The 15,079-nt window shown below is 52.8% G+C and overlaps 2 protein-coding genes across 2 annotated transcripts; one reads left to right on the top strand and one right to left on the bottom strand.

Annotated features, from left to right (window-relative positions):
• Window positions 1-1,207: 1,207 nt before the first annotated feature.
• Window positions 1,208-9,627, top strand: FAM104A (family with sequence similarity 104 member A). The gene is made up of 4 exons (XM_029960104.1): window positions 1,208-1,218; window positions 1,461-1,557; window positions 5,458-5,520; window positions 7,025-9,627. The coding sequence occupies exons 1-4, from the start codon at window positions 1,208-1,210 to the stop codon at window positions 7,262-7,264; spliced, it is 411 nt and encodes a 136-aa protein (XP_029815964.1). The 3' UTR covers window positions 7,265-9,627.
• On the bottom strand, window positions 8,186-15,077 carry COG1 (component of oligomeric golgi complex 1; the record flags this gene model as incomplete). The annotated part of the gene is made up of 12 exons (XM_018073045.3): window positions 8,186-8,352; window positions 9,713-9,788; window positions 9,880-9,989; window positions 10,430-10,538; window positions 10,822-10,949; window positions 11,235-11,396; window positions 12,262-12,408; window positions 12,658-13,440; window positions 13,582-13,792; window positions 14,240-14,393; window positions 14,472-14,642; window positions 15,017-15,077. Coding segments are annotated over 12 exons (2,250 nt in total), but the record flags the coding sequence as incomplete, so codon positions are not given.
• Between the last annotated feature and the right edge of the window lie 2 nt (window positions 15,078-15,079).

Raw genomic sequence — 15,079 nt, 5'->3', positions numbered from 1 at the left:
AGATGGTGAGGGAGAAAGCAGAGGGACCACGGGGCCTGTGGGAGCTGGGCTGTGCCCAGGGTTGTGGGGCCGTGGGGTCATGGAATGGTTTGGGTTGAAAGGACCTTGAAGCCCATCCAGTGCCACCCCCTGCCATGGGCAGGGACACCTTCCATGGACCAGGTTGCTCCAAGCCCCGTCCAACCTGGCCTGGAGGGGTTGAGGGAAGGAGGGATCCAGAGGCAACACAGACGTGTCCCTTCCACGGAAAGTGGTGCCGGGAGAGGGGGGAGCCGCTGGACAGGGTTTGGTGTCTGTGGCCCCGGGGGTGGGGGAGCTCTGGGCTGTGGGCGTGGGCCAGATCCCGCAGCTGAGTGTGCTGTCTGTGAGAAAAGATCCGGCTAAAAATACCTCCCCCGAGCCTGTTTTGACTCATTCGAGCATGGATTAATTTTAGGCACCAGCAGAGCTCCATCCATCCTGTGCTTTGGATGGTGCTGAGATCCTGGGTGACTTGTCATGTTTGTACAGTGGGAAGAAGCCTTTGATGTCAGCACTGAAATTCTGTGGGCTCAGGGGACGGGAATTCTGGGATGATGCTGTGGATCAGCTGCTGGGTTGATGTCACAGAGCCATGGAATGGTCTGGGTTGGGAGGGACCTTAAAGGCCATCCAGTCCCACCCCCTGCCATGGGCAGGGACACCTTCCACCAGCCCAGGTTGCTCCAAGCCCCGTCCAACCTGACCTTTGAGGTCTTCCCTGTATTGTCTCTAATATGGGAATATCAGCACCACCCCCATCCCATTACCCTCCTTCAAACCCCCCTTTGCATTGATGCCTGCAAAGATCTGGATAAAAATTAGGTTGTTGGTGTGTTAAAACTCTTACTTATCAGGCCAGACAGTACAGGCTGCCATGGGAGGGTGGCAGATACACCAGAAACAGGGAAGGGTTTGTTTTCTGCGGGGTGTTTCCTGACAAAACTTAATTTTTACACGGAAAATAATGTTGCTCAGGAACATGACTTGGTTTCAAAAGCTGCCAGGGTGGAGAGACTCAAAAAATCATGGATGCTGAGTGCAGGCTCATGTGAGCAGGGTGAATTAATTGGGTGTTTATTGAAGTGTGGTCACTGCCACTCATCCTGTTCCCAGGTGTCACTCCAGGGCCCAGGATTATTTTTAGATGTGCAAGGCTGAGAATTGTTCAATGAGTTTATTTAGAAAGATGGTTTTAATGTGAGTCCATGTCCCTTAAGCTGATTTCTTGTGAGAAACAGGATCCTTTTGTCTCTCCCCTCCAACAGCAGCTAAAAGGACAATGTGGGAGTCCACAGCACCTCAGGAGCTTGGATACATCCTCCAGGAATTTACCAAACTTTCCTTTTTTTTTGGTAGAGGTGCCTTCAGAGAACAAACCAGAAGGTATATGAGTAGGCTGATAATTTGTTTTCTCCCATTCTCCCTGAATTTTCCTTCAGGAAGAGGAGAAGGAATGGCAATGAAGAGGATGGTCACGTTCCCCAGACAAAACGTAGCACCAGGAATTCTGTCCTGCAGGACTCGTGGGACACTGAGGTGAGAGCCTTCCCAGGCAAATGCAGTTTCCTTTCTTGCTGAATATCCTGTGAATATTTTCATGGAGAGCAGTTATGAAAACACTTCTTTTTTCTCAGCTTTGTGTGTGAGGTCGGGAGGTTTGACTTTGTGACATCGGGGATTGGAATCTGTAAAAGGTGGTTGGGAAATCAGCATGTTTCCAGTGAACCTGGTTATCCCTGGCCTGAATATTTCAAATATTCAAATATTCAAATGCAAGTGAAGACACGAGGAAATAATTTGCTGCCACGTCCAGTTTTGCTGTGTGAGATGAGTTGTGTCCAGAGCTGAGCTGATGATGAGGGTGGATCACAAGGGTGTGTGTGGTCACTTTGCCCCACCTACTCTCCAACTTTGCATTTACTTATATTTAGGTGATTATTTGTGGTAGAAAGTATAAGGAATAAATCCAACCAGTGCTTATCTGGTGTTTAAAAAACACTCTGCTGGAACTGGTCAGTTTAAGCAAAACTTGCTTGTTCACAGCCAAGATGTTTGTACTCAAACAATTTGGTTTTTACTCATATTTTCCATGGGGTTTTTTTTGGTGGACATGGGATAAACTGTCTCATGTTTTCTTACCCCTCGCCAGACAGGTGTTCTCTTAGTGCAAGTTGTGAGCTGTGAGGTTTGTTTGCTTTTAAAAAATGCTGATTTCCCAACTGCTGCCAGGTTTCCTGAGTTGTTACCCGTATGAATCACCTGAAAATTCACTGTGAGCATTTTTGCTAAGCAATGTCCTTCTGTTGCAAAACACTCATGGAAAAGAGGGTGCAGAGCAGAGGCTCCCTCCTGGTCTGTGCCCCTGGAAGTTAATGAAATTAATTTCTTTTAAGGTTCTTGAAATACCCTTGTTTTTGTAAAGCCTTCCCACTTTGAAGGGGGACTGTGATGAGTAATTACAGTCTGAATTATTACTGAATTAACTGAATCATTGCAGTTCTGTTGAACTATTAACTGTTCTTTGCAGAAAATATTTAGTGCTGTGTAACTTTGAGCTCTTTTATAATATGGAAACGGTTTCAAATGTGTATTTATACATTCCTGTTGCGAGGGAGGCTCTTTTAACCTGGTCACCTTACAAGTAGCTGGTGTGGTAGTGACACTGCTGGGAAGTGGTTTAAGAGGTGATGTTCCTCACGAGGGAATTTTCTGGGGTTGAAACTGTCCTGGTTCGTGTGTTGCTGTTTTTCCAGGAGTGAGACTTTGCATTTTTGGGTGTGAGGGGAGAACCATCGCTAGTTTGTTGCCATCTGACACCGAATCACTTGTCCAACAGGTCAAACCCCTCCGTGTGTGTAGAGTAGTTAAAGGCTAAAGCAGCTTTGTGGCGGGAGGAGGAAGAATTTAGTGTGGAACGAGGGATTGAAGTGGGAGTAATGAAATTAAGGATATCAGGAAAAACCTGGATGGTGAGTGGCAGAAGCACCTTTGCTTGTCGTGTAAACACCTGGTGTTTGGGCAGAGCCACGGAAAGCAGGACTGGCAGTGGTTTTGTGGCCACAGGGGAGGGGTGACCTTAACCCTGTGCTGGGTGTTTGGGTGCTGGAAGGGAACAGCACGGGCATGGCTGACCCTGGGCAAGGTCACTGCTCAGGCTAACAGAGGCTGTGCTTCTTGCATGCTCTTGCCTTGAAAAAGCCTGGGTTTAACACATTAAAGCCTGGTGTGAGGCAGGGGAAGCTCTCACTGCTGAGGAATGTGCCCACTGGACACACACAGCTTTCCAAACAGCACCGGCCCCTCTCCCCAGGGGACAGAACTCACAATGTTGTCTCCTGATGAATAGAGCTTTTTCTCTTTTTTTTTTTTTTCCCCCCCTTGTTTTCTTGCTGGATCACAGAACTGAGCATGCCCAGAAATTCAAGCCACGAGATTAAATCAGTATTATTTGAATGTTTGTGAAGGACTTCCTGTGCCAAAGGGAGAAATCCTCGTGCTCATTGTGCACAAGTGCTTCCGATTGGTGTCGCTTGGAAAGTCTCAGCCAGTTGTAGCACTCTTATTTAGTTTCCTGGTACTTTGCTGTTTGCAAAGACACCTTTTGATGATTAAAAATTCTCTCTGGCTCTAGGATATTGAACTGGAAAGTGTGTGGGGGAGAAACTTGTGACTTCTGAGAGCACACTGAGAGTCGCTTTCTGCAGGGTGTCACACCCCTGCTTTTTGTGAAACATCACCTCAAGTCCTGATTCCTGTGGCCTTTTTTATTTGGAAGTTATGGAATCACAGGATATTCTGAGTTGGAAGGGACCCACAAGGATGATTGAGTCCAACTCTTAAGGGAATGTTTCCTCTTGCAGAGTGAGGTTAGTTGGGAACATCACCCCAGTGTGACAATCAGGCAGCTGTGTTTTTAAACAGGACTTGGCTTTTGGCAGGATCTCTTCCCATTTTTTTTGTCCTACACGTGTTGGTCTGAAGAGTGAGATGAAGGGAAGTTTTTTCCTTAGTGGCAGTTCCAGCATGGGCTGATTGTGATGTCATCCCTCAGCCCCTCACTTTGAATCCCGCTGCTCACCTGAGCTAGAGCTGATTCCAAAGGATTTGCTGTTTTCTCCCACTGGATTGTCCTTTCACCCAGGACAGGCAGCACCCCTGACTGACCTTTACAGGAGGGAAACTGGGATTCTCTTCAGTCTCTATCAGTGCTGCTTCTTGGCAAATTGCTGTGTAAGGATGTGCCATTCCTGCCTCTCCTGCAGAAGCCACTCCCAGGTGACAGGCTCCCTGGGGGGACAGGAAGCCTCTGGAGTTCAGTGCAGGGACTGGCACAGGGCAAACACCGCACTGGAACCACGGCCAACGTTAAACATTAGCAAGGCAGAGCCTTTGCCACGCAATCTCCCTTCCTGTTCAGCCTGTCCTCCCTTGTCCAGGAGATCAGCTGGGCTGTTTTCCCTCTCTCTGGTTAGAAATTCATTGCTGGCCCCCACAGTGAGTCAGGAGGAGTTGAAGAACCTGAGGAATCACCAGTGAAAAACCCTTTGCCCTGATTTTCCCTGGGAAGGAAGCGGGTCAGGGTGTTCTGGCTAACTCCTTCCTTCCTGAATAACTTCTGTAAACCTGAATTTCTCGTGGTTCCTCTTTGTCCTGGCCGATGTGAGGATTCCCCAGCTCTTGGAAACACGGCTGGGTTATCAGCCCATGGCAGCAGTCCCTGCTCAAATCAAATCGTGTCCCCCTCTGCTGAGGGAAGGGCTGGTCTAAAATCCTAAGTGAAAACCAGACCATGTCTCTGTTAAACTCATCTTGGGGGAGTCTGAGAGCAGCAGGGGCTGAGTGGCTGTTCCTGCAGTTCCTGTCAGGAGGGACCGAGATGCTGTCACAGATCTGCACATTGATACATTTAACAGCACATCTGTTGGGAAATGAAACTTGGGTAGCTACTCTGAGCGATGTTAAGGGTTAATGAGTCCAGTAAACCTTGAAGATGCCCTTTTGGTAGTTAAAGTAGTCCCAAATTTCACTGGGCTGCTCCCCTCTGCCCTTTTAAAGCTTTGTTGCACTGTGTAGATGCCTGTCGTTGCTGACATGATGATTCAAGGATTCTTTTCTTGTCTAATTGTAGTCCAAATGCGTAACAGAAAGTGCACCACAGCCTGGGGAAATGGTAGGTCCTCGATGGGATTGGGGCAGTGATGAAGGGGTGCTGGTGCTAGTGAATTTTTGCATTAGAGAACTGGAAATAAAGAGGGTCTGACAAGCCCTGACACCTGTCAACAGCCTTAGGTGCAAGAAGCACGTCCCAGGACACTGTGCCAGCTTTGACAAAGCCGGATATGCACAAAGTAACCGCTGGAAATCGTTTGTCGGGGTGTGAAAGGGGAGCAGTGGGTGACGCCAGGTTCTCATTTGGCTTTTTACCTTGATTTGCAGAAGGTGGCTGTAACGAAGCTCAGTAAGGAGCGCAGACTAAAAGGAAACAAAGTGTCCTGTGCGGTGGGTTTCTCTCCAAGGCTGCTGTGGCTCACTCGGCGTAACAGCATCGCGTGTCCCTCTGTGCTGCTGGGCAAGAGGGTGGCCAGTGCCTTTCCTGGCTCCTGCTGTCCTGCCAGGGCTCTCTCCCTCTCTAGACTTAGCAGCTTTAGGAGGAGGAGCTGGTTGCTCCTGTAGTTCCATCTGTGCTTCCTCAGGAATGACTCCCCCTGGGTGTTTCTCAGGGCCCCTGGCTTGGCTTGCTGTGCTCCATCAGAGCTGAAGCGTTTTTGGTGCTTAGCAAAACAGGGGGCTCTGGTAGGGCTGGATGGTCATGGTGGGTCAGTGCCAGGGGTTGTGGTCCACCCCAAACATCCACAGTGCCTTCCTGGGCCTTGGACACACGTCAGGTGCAGTTTGCACCATTCCTCAGATTGCCTCCTTCTGGATGTGGTGCTGACTGCAAAATAAATCACTGGGGACTTCTTGAAATTCGTCCTCCTCTGCTGTGGCACAAAGCTTTGACTTCTGTGGCTCAATACTTACAAAAACGTGGAGTTTTTTGCTGCTCTCACTTGCTCTGGATGCTTGTGTGAATTTACTTATGGGATGGCAGAGTAGCCACTCACTAATTGACTCACCCAAATATTTGCAGGTCCTGACCAGCACATCACACAGTAATAAAATATTTCAGCTGCTGGAACCTTTCCTTAGCAGCCCTTAAAATGCTGTGAGCTGAACAGTTTGATGTCTTTGAACGCCTGAGAATGATGGCTGATGCTCTTCCAGCCATTCCCATGAAACGTGGTTACCCTGAATGCTGGCAAATGAGCCTTGGCCTCTCTGGGAGCCATATCCTGAGTTCTCTCTGCTGCTTGTGGAATTTTTCAGTGGCTTTTGCTCTTTTACTGTCACATCCAGTGAATTGTCATGGAATTGTTATGGGACACTACCAGTTCACACTGCCATCCCAGCACTCTGCTGGGAGAAGAGCAGTTGTATCTCTGTCAAGGTGTTCAAAGACTTAAAATGGGTGTCATGGTGCATTTGTTTTTAACAGCTTCTTGCTTTGGATGCTCCAGATCTCACTTGAGAAGGGTTGTCTTGTAGGAAAAGGCTTTGCATGATGCTCCCGTAAAGCCTCTGCTACAACAGCAGTGCCAAACTCCAGCTCCCCCCTGCCCTGCCTGCCTGTACTGACACGTGCAGCTCCCTAGGAATGTTCTTTATTTTCCAATTCTCGGATTAATCCAGCAAACTTCACTAGTGCTAACGTGGGTTCGGGGGCAGAGCTGATGGGTTTAAACCAGAAAGACTGAAATCCAACATCCTGGAGGTCAGCGAACCCCGGGTGAAGGATTGTCCCCTCAGCTCTGGGACACTTGTGTTGGCAACAGCAACCTGGCAATGCCAGGGGGATTTATTTCAGTCCATGGGGCTGACAAGCCGGAGGGGAGGGGGTTGGCATAAAGGGGCGAGGGCAGGAGAGGAGTGTCTGATGTTGCTGTTCACCCTCTGTGTGTCCCAGTCCTCCAGCAGCGACAGCGGCAGCAGCAGCAGCAGCTGCAGCAGCAGCATCAACAGCCCCGACAGAGCGTGTGGTGCAGAGTCCAGCCTCAACCCCAGCATTGCGGGATCCAGCCCCGTCTCCTCCCAGCCCTTCCACGAGCAGTCTGCACTAAGCCAAGGTCCTTACTTCCACATCAACCAGATCCTGAAGGAAGCCCACTTCCACAGCCTACAGAGCCGGGGACGCCTCCCTACATGATGACCCAGCAGCTCCCTGCCTTCTGTGAAGGGACAGCACTGTGTAGATTTGATATTTCAACTTCAAAGTTTGTTAACATGGAATTGCACAAAATTGCCTGTTGCCTTTTCAGTCTATATTTGAAATAACAGGTTAACAGGAGATTGTTTACTTGTGGTTTGCTGCACTATTGCAATGCAAAAGGGGCTTTGAAGCAATTTTTATAGGATTCTTTTTGGGGTGGTTCTAAAGTGCGTGGCAAGAGGAGACTGAGGAGTCCACATGTGTGTTATAGGATTGCAAACTGTCCAATTCCAATCGACTGCCTAATCTGTTTGTTAGCAAGTTGTTGCTTTCTGTAAAGTTCTCTTAAGCGTTCCTCTTCAGTTTTATAAGTCTTTTTTTAATTTCAATAAACTAGTTAAAAAATGATTTGGCAACATAATTTTTTGAGCATTTAGAGTTAGTAAGAACAGTTAAGAATAGGAGCAGTGACTGCAGGTCCTTAGGCCTGGGCAGCTGTGAGCTCCCACCCAGCTCAGTGTGAGGAGTCCTGTCTCACATGAGCCTCACAAGAAAATGTGAAATTAGACCCAGGAGAGCTTGTGCAGGTCCTGCTGGGGCCACTCAGAGCAGGACAGAGGAGTCGTGCCCTGCTCCAGCACCCGTTTCTAGCTGTGAAATGTTTTGTTTTCTGTTAGTGTGTAGGTTGTTTGGGGATTTTTTTTTTCTTTAATTTGACTTTAAGGTTAACAATGTAAAGAACAGGAGGTGAAAGAGCAGCTCCCCCTCTGCTCCAGCAGCCAGGGGACAAGGACAGTTCCGAGCTGAGCCCGGTTCGAGTGACACACCCTGATCCGGCTGAGAATGGGAAGCACTGACAATCCTGGAGGTGGCACCGGTCCTGCCCAGGGGACAGACGGATCTCAGAGGAGACAGACACACAGCCCAACGTTTTATTTGCTGCTGCCTCACTTGGTCATGCCCGAGAGCCAGCCCAGCTTGAAGAGCGAAGGCGCCGCCGTGTCCTCGTCCTCGGTGACGAGCTGCCTGAACAGGGAGCCCGGGCGGGAGGCCTCGTCTTCTCTGGGGAGCACAGGAGCTGCAACCTGGCAGTTTTTAAACACAGAAGTCACTATAACTGTTACAGCAAACCTGTGACTTGCTCCATACCCTCAGCCACAGGAGCTGCAAGGTGTAGCCCACAGCAAGAACAGCTCTTCCCAGGCAACCTGACCCACGACCGGCGCGGTGTTGCTGCTGGGGGTTAGTGACAGACAGACAGACACAGGGACAGCAGCACAGCAGCACCTGGCTGTTGTTAGCAGCCAGGGAACTTGGCAGATGGCACTCAGTGCTCAACAAACCCCACATCAACACTCTGAGCTGCAGGGAAGAGGCTGCTGCCCTCAGAGCAAAGGATAACAGCATGGTAGCAGCACAGCTGTTGCCCTTGCAGAGAGCTCGTCGTGGAGAACTACGGATTTTAACCTCTCCAGGAGTGATTTAGCATTGAAGAAGGATCAGGCAGCTGTCAGGGATTCTGGGAAGGGTGGCTGGCACAGGATACAGGTGAGGGGAGTGACAGGAGCGAGCCACACGTCACTGCACACTTCTATGCTCCACTCCAGCTGAGGTACGAGAGGTAAGGAATACCTTTATTGGGAAGCTTTGGGCTTTTAAACAACCCTTATGTCGTGTCTGGTCCTGAATGGTTCTGAGTAAGGGAGAAAGGAGAGCTGCAGAGTGAATTGAACATCATCTCATGTGATAAAACCAGACCTTTAACTCTTGTCCTGACTCTTGTCAAGGCTCACCAACTTGGCCCACTTGCCAAGACGTCACCACAGATGGATTACTGGGTTGGTAATAACTTAAGGAAATTCCTGCTTCCCACTGCAGTGAGTATTCCTTGGCTCTCACTCAGCACACAGAGCTCCATCTAAGCAGATGTTTTAAACTGGGGGAAATGTAGCAACACAAGGCTTGTCTGCTACAGCTCAGCCACAGGACAGAGCGGAGCCTCTGTGAGAGCAGCACACACTCCTCACACAGGCTGAGGTACCAGGCCAGGCTCCTCGGGGTTAGAGGGCAGCGTCCCACTGCAAAGGAGTTCAGTCATTAGCCACTGTCCTTCAGCCTTTCTTGCAGCCCCTCCTCAATGAACTGTCCTGGATGCATTGCCCTCGAGATGCCTGGGCTGTGTAAATCCTCACTGTGTTTCAGGGTGCTTATTGCCTGTTTTGCCACAGAGCAGTGGCCCAAAAATACAGGGGCAAAGGGGGGTTTTTTTTTGAGGGTCGTGGGAAAATCCAACCCATCTCCTGCTGTGTTGCCATAATGACTCTCATTTTACCGAAAATAAAAATCAGGTGAAATATTAACTGTTTGGCTACTTTCTTCTTTCCCCACAAGCTCGAGTGTCATACTGGCAAAATATTCCCATTTGTAGGGCCCAGTTGTACCAACCTGGACTCGCTCTGTGCTCCTGGCAGTGGACTTGCTCTTCCGTGAGCTCGACATACTCAGCGGCAGGAGTCCAAACCTTGAGATGGAAGGAAGAAATATGGGAAGCAGCAATTCCAGACCTGCTTCCCCAGAGACAGGAGGATGCCCGGGAGAGCCGAGTGCCTCACCTGATCTGGCTGGATGCCAAGGGCAGGATGTTGTGCAGCTCCTGGGAGCTCAGTGCCCCACTCCGGCTCGTGTACTGGTTCTCTGTCCCCGTCAGCAAGCCAAAGAGAACCTGGAAGGCAGGAAGGAGCTGTTTGTATTTGGGGAAGAGAACCTGAAAGGCACGAGGAGCCATCTGAATTTGGGGGCCCTGCAGAGCTGATAACACAGAACATGGTGAGTCCACTGGCATTAAGTTCGAACATGAAGTGTCTCCCTTCCCCCTCTAACTCTTGCTTTTAATTATTCCCACAGTTGAGTTCCAGGCCTGTTTCAGCACTACTTAAGCCACTTAGTGTTGCACAGGCTCCAGTGAATCCTGTTAGATAAAGTTGAGCCAACTCCAGGCACGGTGACGCGGCACAGCCAGCTCAGCCAGCTCCTCTTATCTTCAGCTGGCATTAAATACTCTTCCCATTTCCAAGGAAGTGCCAGTGGTTATCTTTAGGCATTAAGCAGTTTAAAGCCACCCCAGCTGCCCTTCTAAAGGCATTTTGCAGCCCTTTTCCTTACGGAGGTTCTCTGGACCAGGCGGTTCAAGTTGCTGTTCAGGTGTGGAGTGAAAACGTCCAAGTCGAAGGGATCGATGTGTCCCTCCAGGAAGTCGATCACCTTCTCGATCCTGCAAGCAGAGCAGAGGGGTCCTGTCAGGGGTGACATCCTGCTGACAGCTGCTGCTGCCACCTCTGAAGCACCTCTCTGAGGTGACTGAGCAGAACAGGAATTGCTCAGCAGAACAGCAGCTGAGCCACAGAGTCCCACCCCTCCCCTATTTTAAGGGTGAGCTTAGTGTCAGAGCAGGGTGCAGTGTCAGAGCTCGGAGCCTGCACTGCTCGACTCCTGTGACTGTTGTAGGGCCCCACAACCTTCTGCTGAAGGATCTGAACCCCAGAACTGCACCTCACCCAGAGTCCTGCTTGATCCTGCTGGGCTTCCCCTCCTCACCCTTGGCCGTCAGGATGATGCTGAGGTACCGCAGGTCATAGAGCAACTGCAGAGCTCTGGTCTGGGTCAGGGGGAAGGTGTCCACCTTCTGAAACAGGACAGGCAGCAATGGGGCTCTTCCCTGGCACAGAGAGGGCTCTCCAAGGGGAACATTAAAAATACCAGCCCCAAGACACAACCAACCGAACCGAGCCGTTGTGAGCATGAAATGTGCCCAATCCCCTGCTGCCTCAGCTTTGGGTGAGTGTTTAAGAGTGTCTCCTTTCCAGCTCTCATGGACAGACACTTTCTGTTCCAAGGGACAGGAGCATGTGCATCCCTGCATTCCCAACCACCCTGCCATCCCACCCCCCTGCAGATCCCACCCACGAACCTTCTCCTGCTTCTGTTCCATGAGCTTTTGGTAGGCAGCGAGCACCTCTGCCATGCAGGTCCTCAGCAGCTCCTGCAGGGTCACCTTGGGAAGAGTGTGGCCACCCACCCGGTTCACCTCCTGGCACAGGCTGAACAGGAGGCACTGGACGTGCCAGGAGGGCTGTGGAAGAGAACAGTGTTTACTTCCACGTGGTCTGGGAGCTCTGTTTGCTTTAGCAGCACCACATCCCTTCAGCTGGGTGGTGGGAGCTTCCTGCTTCCTCAGCAGCCATGAAGCTTTGTCCCCACAGCTCAGGCATCTCCTGGGGTTTGATTTACTGACACCCTGGATTTTGGGTTCCAGCAGCCCTCAGAGTCCCACCAGAAGTGGGACTTGGGTGTGGTGAGAACAGAATTGCTTGTTGTGCCTGTCCTGTCACCACTGACCCTGCTCTGAACACCTGCTCCTCGGGGTTGTTTCTCCCTCGCTCTTCTCCTCTATCCAAGCTCTCATCCTGCTGCTTTTTCCCTCAGAATCAATAAAATTCACTGGATAAGGTTCACTACAGAAGACTATTGCCCTGCCCAGCCCCTCCTGTGCTGTGCAAACACAGAACTCACTCCTGGCCTGGCCCTCTTCCCCCTCCCGACTGCCACCTGTTTTGTACCAGGTCCTTCCTGCACCACCTCCACACCCAAGGAAAATCACACACTTGGTTCCCTTAGGACTTCACCATCCCACTGCTGCAGCCCTGTCCTTCGGGGCATGCAATTTCCATGAAATTTCTCTCCTGGGACCTCTGTGTTTAAACCAGACCTAAGTCCTTCTCTGGCTCAGTTTTACAGGATCTGGGCCAGTCTTCTTCATTGGAATAAACAGCAGCAAGGATCTATTTCCTTCCTGTGACCTCTGTCCTTACAAACTGAGTATCTCAAAGAGCACCAGAGAGTGTTTGTCCTCTGCTCATGACACCAAACAGCTCCCCAGCAGGGCAGCACGTGGGGTGGAACCCAGTGCTCTCCTCCCCCCAGCCTGTTCCTCATACCTGCACGGGCAGCCGGATCTTGGACGTTACGCTGCTCCCAGACTCCGTTTCCTCCTGGATTTCAATTTCGTCCCAGTTGGTGGCTGTGGCCAGGACAGAACCAGCCGTGTCCAGCAGCAGTGTGCCGGTGAAGCACTGAACCAGACTCTGGAGCACAAACCCAAAAGCCCCAGTGAGAGGACAGACAGCTCTAACAGGACCAAGGACAGACAGCCTGCCCTGCCTGCGACCCCCACACCTCCCAAAGCAACCCATGGAGACCATCCCACTGGAGTCCCCTCCGAGCTGCCACCCCCTCCTCTCCCAGCAGCCTGGCGAGCTCTTGGCAGCCAGGGCCAACCCCAGGGAGGGAACCCCACACCAGAATCAGCTCTGAGGAGGGACACAGCTCCTTACTTTGGTGACAGCCGAGCTCCAGATCTGATAAGCCAACAGGCTCTGCTGCAGGAGCTCTGCCTTCAGGCCCTGCCACTTGGCCTGCTCGGGGGTCACTTCCTGGGCCTTCCCCTTCCCCAGCTTCTTGTTGGAGCGCGTTTCCTTGGGCGCCGTGTCCGCGCTGCCCTCCTGGCCCAGCACACAGCGCTGCAGGTGAGGGCACAGCTCGGGCAGGGACTGGCACAGCCTGGCCATGAACAGGACGGCGTTGAGCCGGGCATCGCCAGGGGGGCCCAGCTGGCCCCCCAGCAGGCCTTGGGCCCTCTGGAGCTCCTCCCTGACGCAGCCCAGCACGTGCTGGACGCAGGCGATGCACTGGTCGCGCAGCAGCCCCCGCACGGTGCCGGCGTCGGCGAAGCGGTCGAAGGCGGAGCGCGGCTGCACCGCCGGCTCCTTGGGCACCGAGGGCTCCGCGGGGAGGTAGGACAGGAGGTCATCCAGCCTGGCCTTCAGCTTGGAGTCCAGGGCCGAGCAGAAGCTCTGCACGCACGGCGTGAGCGCCTGCGCCTTCATGGCCAGCCCGCTGCGGGCGAAGGGCCCGCGCTGCCCCACGCTCACCCACGCCGCGTCCGCCGGCAGGTCCCCGGGGCCCTCCGACCACAGGAACAGCGCCACGTTGTGCTCCAGCTGGATCTGCTTGCTCAGGGCAGAGCCGCCCGGTTTGACTTCCAGTTCCTGCAAGGCTAAAGTGAGCAGCTGCTTGGAGCTGCTGGAGATGGAGTCGAACCCTTCTTTGGTCAGAGTCTGGAACAGAACCAGGAGGGGAAAAAGCACCTTTAAATGTGCCACTTAAACACGCCCTGAGCACTGCTAACAGGCACCAGTGTGGGCTGGCTGGGACAAGGGGGGGGCACAGGTCAAGGGTCCCCAGAGCTCAGCACCCACCTGCAGCCTGTCCAGGAAGAGCTGCTGCAGCAGGTCCTCCCAGAGGGACACGGGCCTGTCCAGGAGCCGCCGGCACACGGCCTCCCAGCTGTGGCTGCCCGACTCGCTGGAGAGCAGCTCCCACACGGCATCTCGGATCCCTGCCAGCCCCTTCATGCTCCTCACGTACACCAGCAGGCTGCTGACCCCGGCCCTGATGTCATCACTGCACCTGAAGGCAACATTTCACCGCTGGGCTGGGAGCACAGTGCTCCAGGAACGGGGAGGCAGCTCACAGAGACCAGGTGGCTCCATCAAATAATGGGACAAGGCTGTGAAGGGGAGGCAGGAAAGGGCCTGCTGGGATAGGGCGGAGCTGGCAACTACATAAAGGGGGTCTGGCTTCCCACACACAGTCCTAGGAAGGAGGAGAAAGAAGGTGCTGGGTCAAGGGCCAAATGAGCCAGGTAAGGCAACTTCTTGCCATTTACTCTGTGCTTGTTTGCTGGGGGTTGTGGGAGTGTGTACAGACAAGTCTGTACAGCCCAACTGGGCTGTTGTGTCCCAGTATTCCAGCCTGAGGGATGAGGTGGTCAGGGAATCTGGGGTTGCTCTGTGCTGCCCAGGGGTCACACAGAGCCCAGGAGAGCCCTGCAAAGGGGGCCCCTGTGCCACTCACATGCTGATCCACTGCTGCAGGGTCTCCCTGAGGTGCTCCTGGCTGATGGGGTGTGCCAGGGTCCGCAGGGCCGGCTGGAATTCCACCACAGACTCCGGCAGGTACTTGAACCAGCTGCTCAGCTTCAAGTCCTCCTCCAGGACTCCCCCTCTCCCTGGAAGCACAGGGTCAGGGATGAGCCCAGCACAGGGGCACCCTCCTGCCTGCACACCGGGGTGGGGGCAGTGCTCACCTGCAGGGTGCTGGCCTGTGGTGCTCTCCAGGGTGGAGAAGAGCAACCCACAGGGCAGGGCTGGGTCCGGGGACATCCCCTCAGGCACGGTGTAGAACAGAGCGTGAGCCTGGTACAGGGTGGTGGTGAGCAGCTCCATCAGGGAACACACCTGAGCCTTGATACCTGCCCCTGCAGGGAAACCACACTGAGCCCAGGCAGCCCCTTCAGCAGGTGTGAGTGGCACCCTGTTCCAAGGCTTTTGAGTTAGGGAAACCTTCCAGAGAAAGGCTGGAGGGTGAAGGACTCAGCCTTGTGCCCCACTCCTTCCCCATTACAGGTGGGCTTGGCTTAAGACCCTGAGAACTGGTAATTTTTGTGTACTGTGGAGGTCTTTTGCTGCTGGGGCAAAGCACTGCCAGCAATGACAGGACATGGCTGTGTCCCTGCCACCGTGAGATCTATGGGAAAAACATGGGAATAACCCCCCTTGTTCTGGGGGCTTGAGGGGGGCGAAGGGAAGGGTAACCCCAACTCTCCCAAGGACACATCCCGGTGGCACTGACCGTGGTGTGGCTGGTTGAGCAGCTGCTGGATGGCCATTTTCCTGGCCAGGAGGAAGTCAGCCA

The sequence above is a fragment of the Manacus vitellinus genome, unplaced genomic scaffold (assembly GCF_001715985.3).
Source record: "Manacus vitellinus isolate BGI_N305 unplaced genomic scaffold, ASM171598v3 scaffold_24_pilon, whole genome shotgun sequence".
Lineage (NCBI taxonomy): Eukaryota > Metazoa > Chordata > Aves > Passeriformes > Pipridae > Manacus > Manacus vitellinus.
Note: the sequence above shows the minus strand (reverse complement) of the source record. Positions and strands in the feature narration are given on the sequence as shown.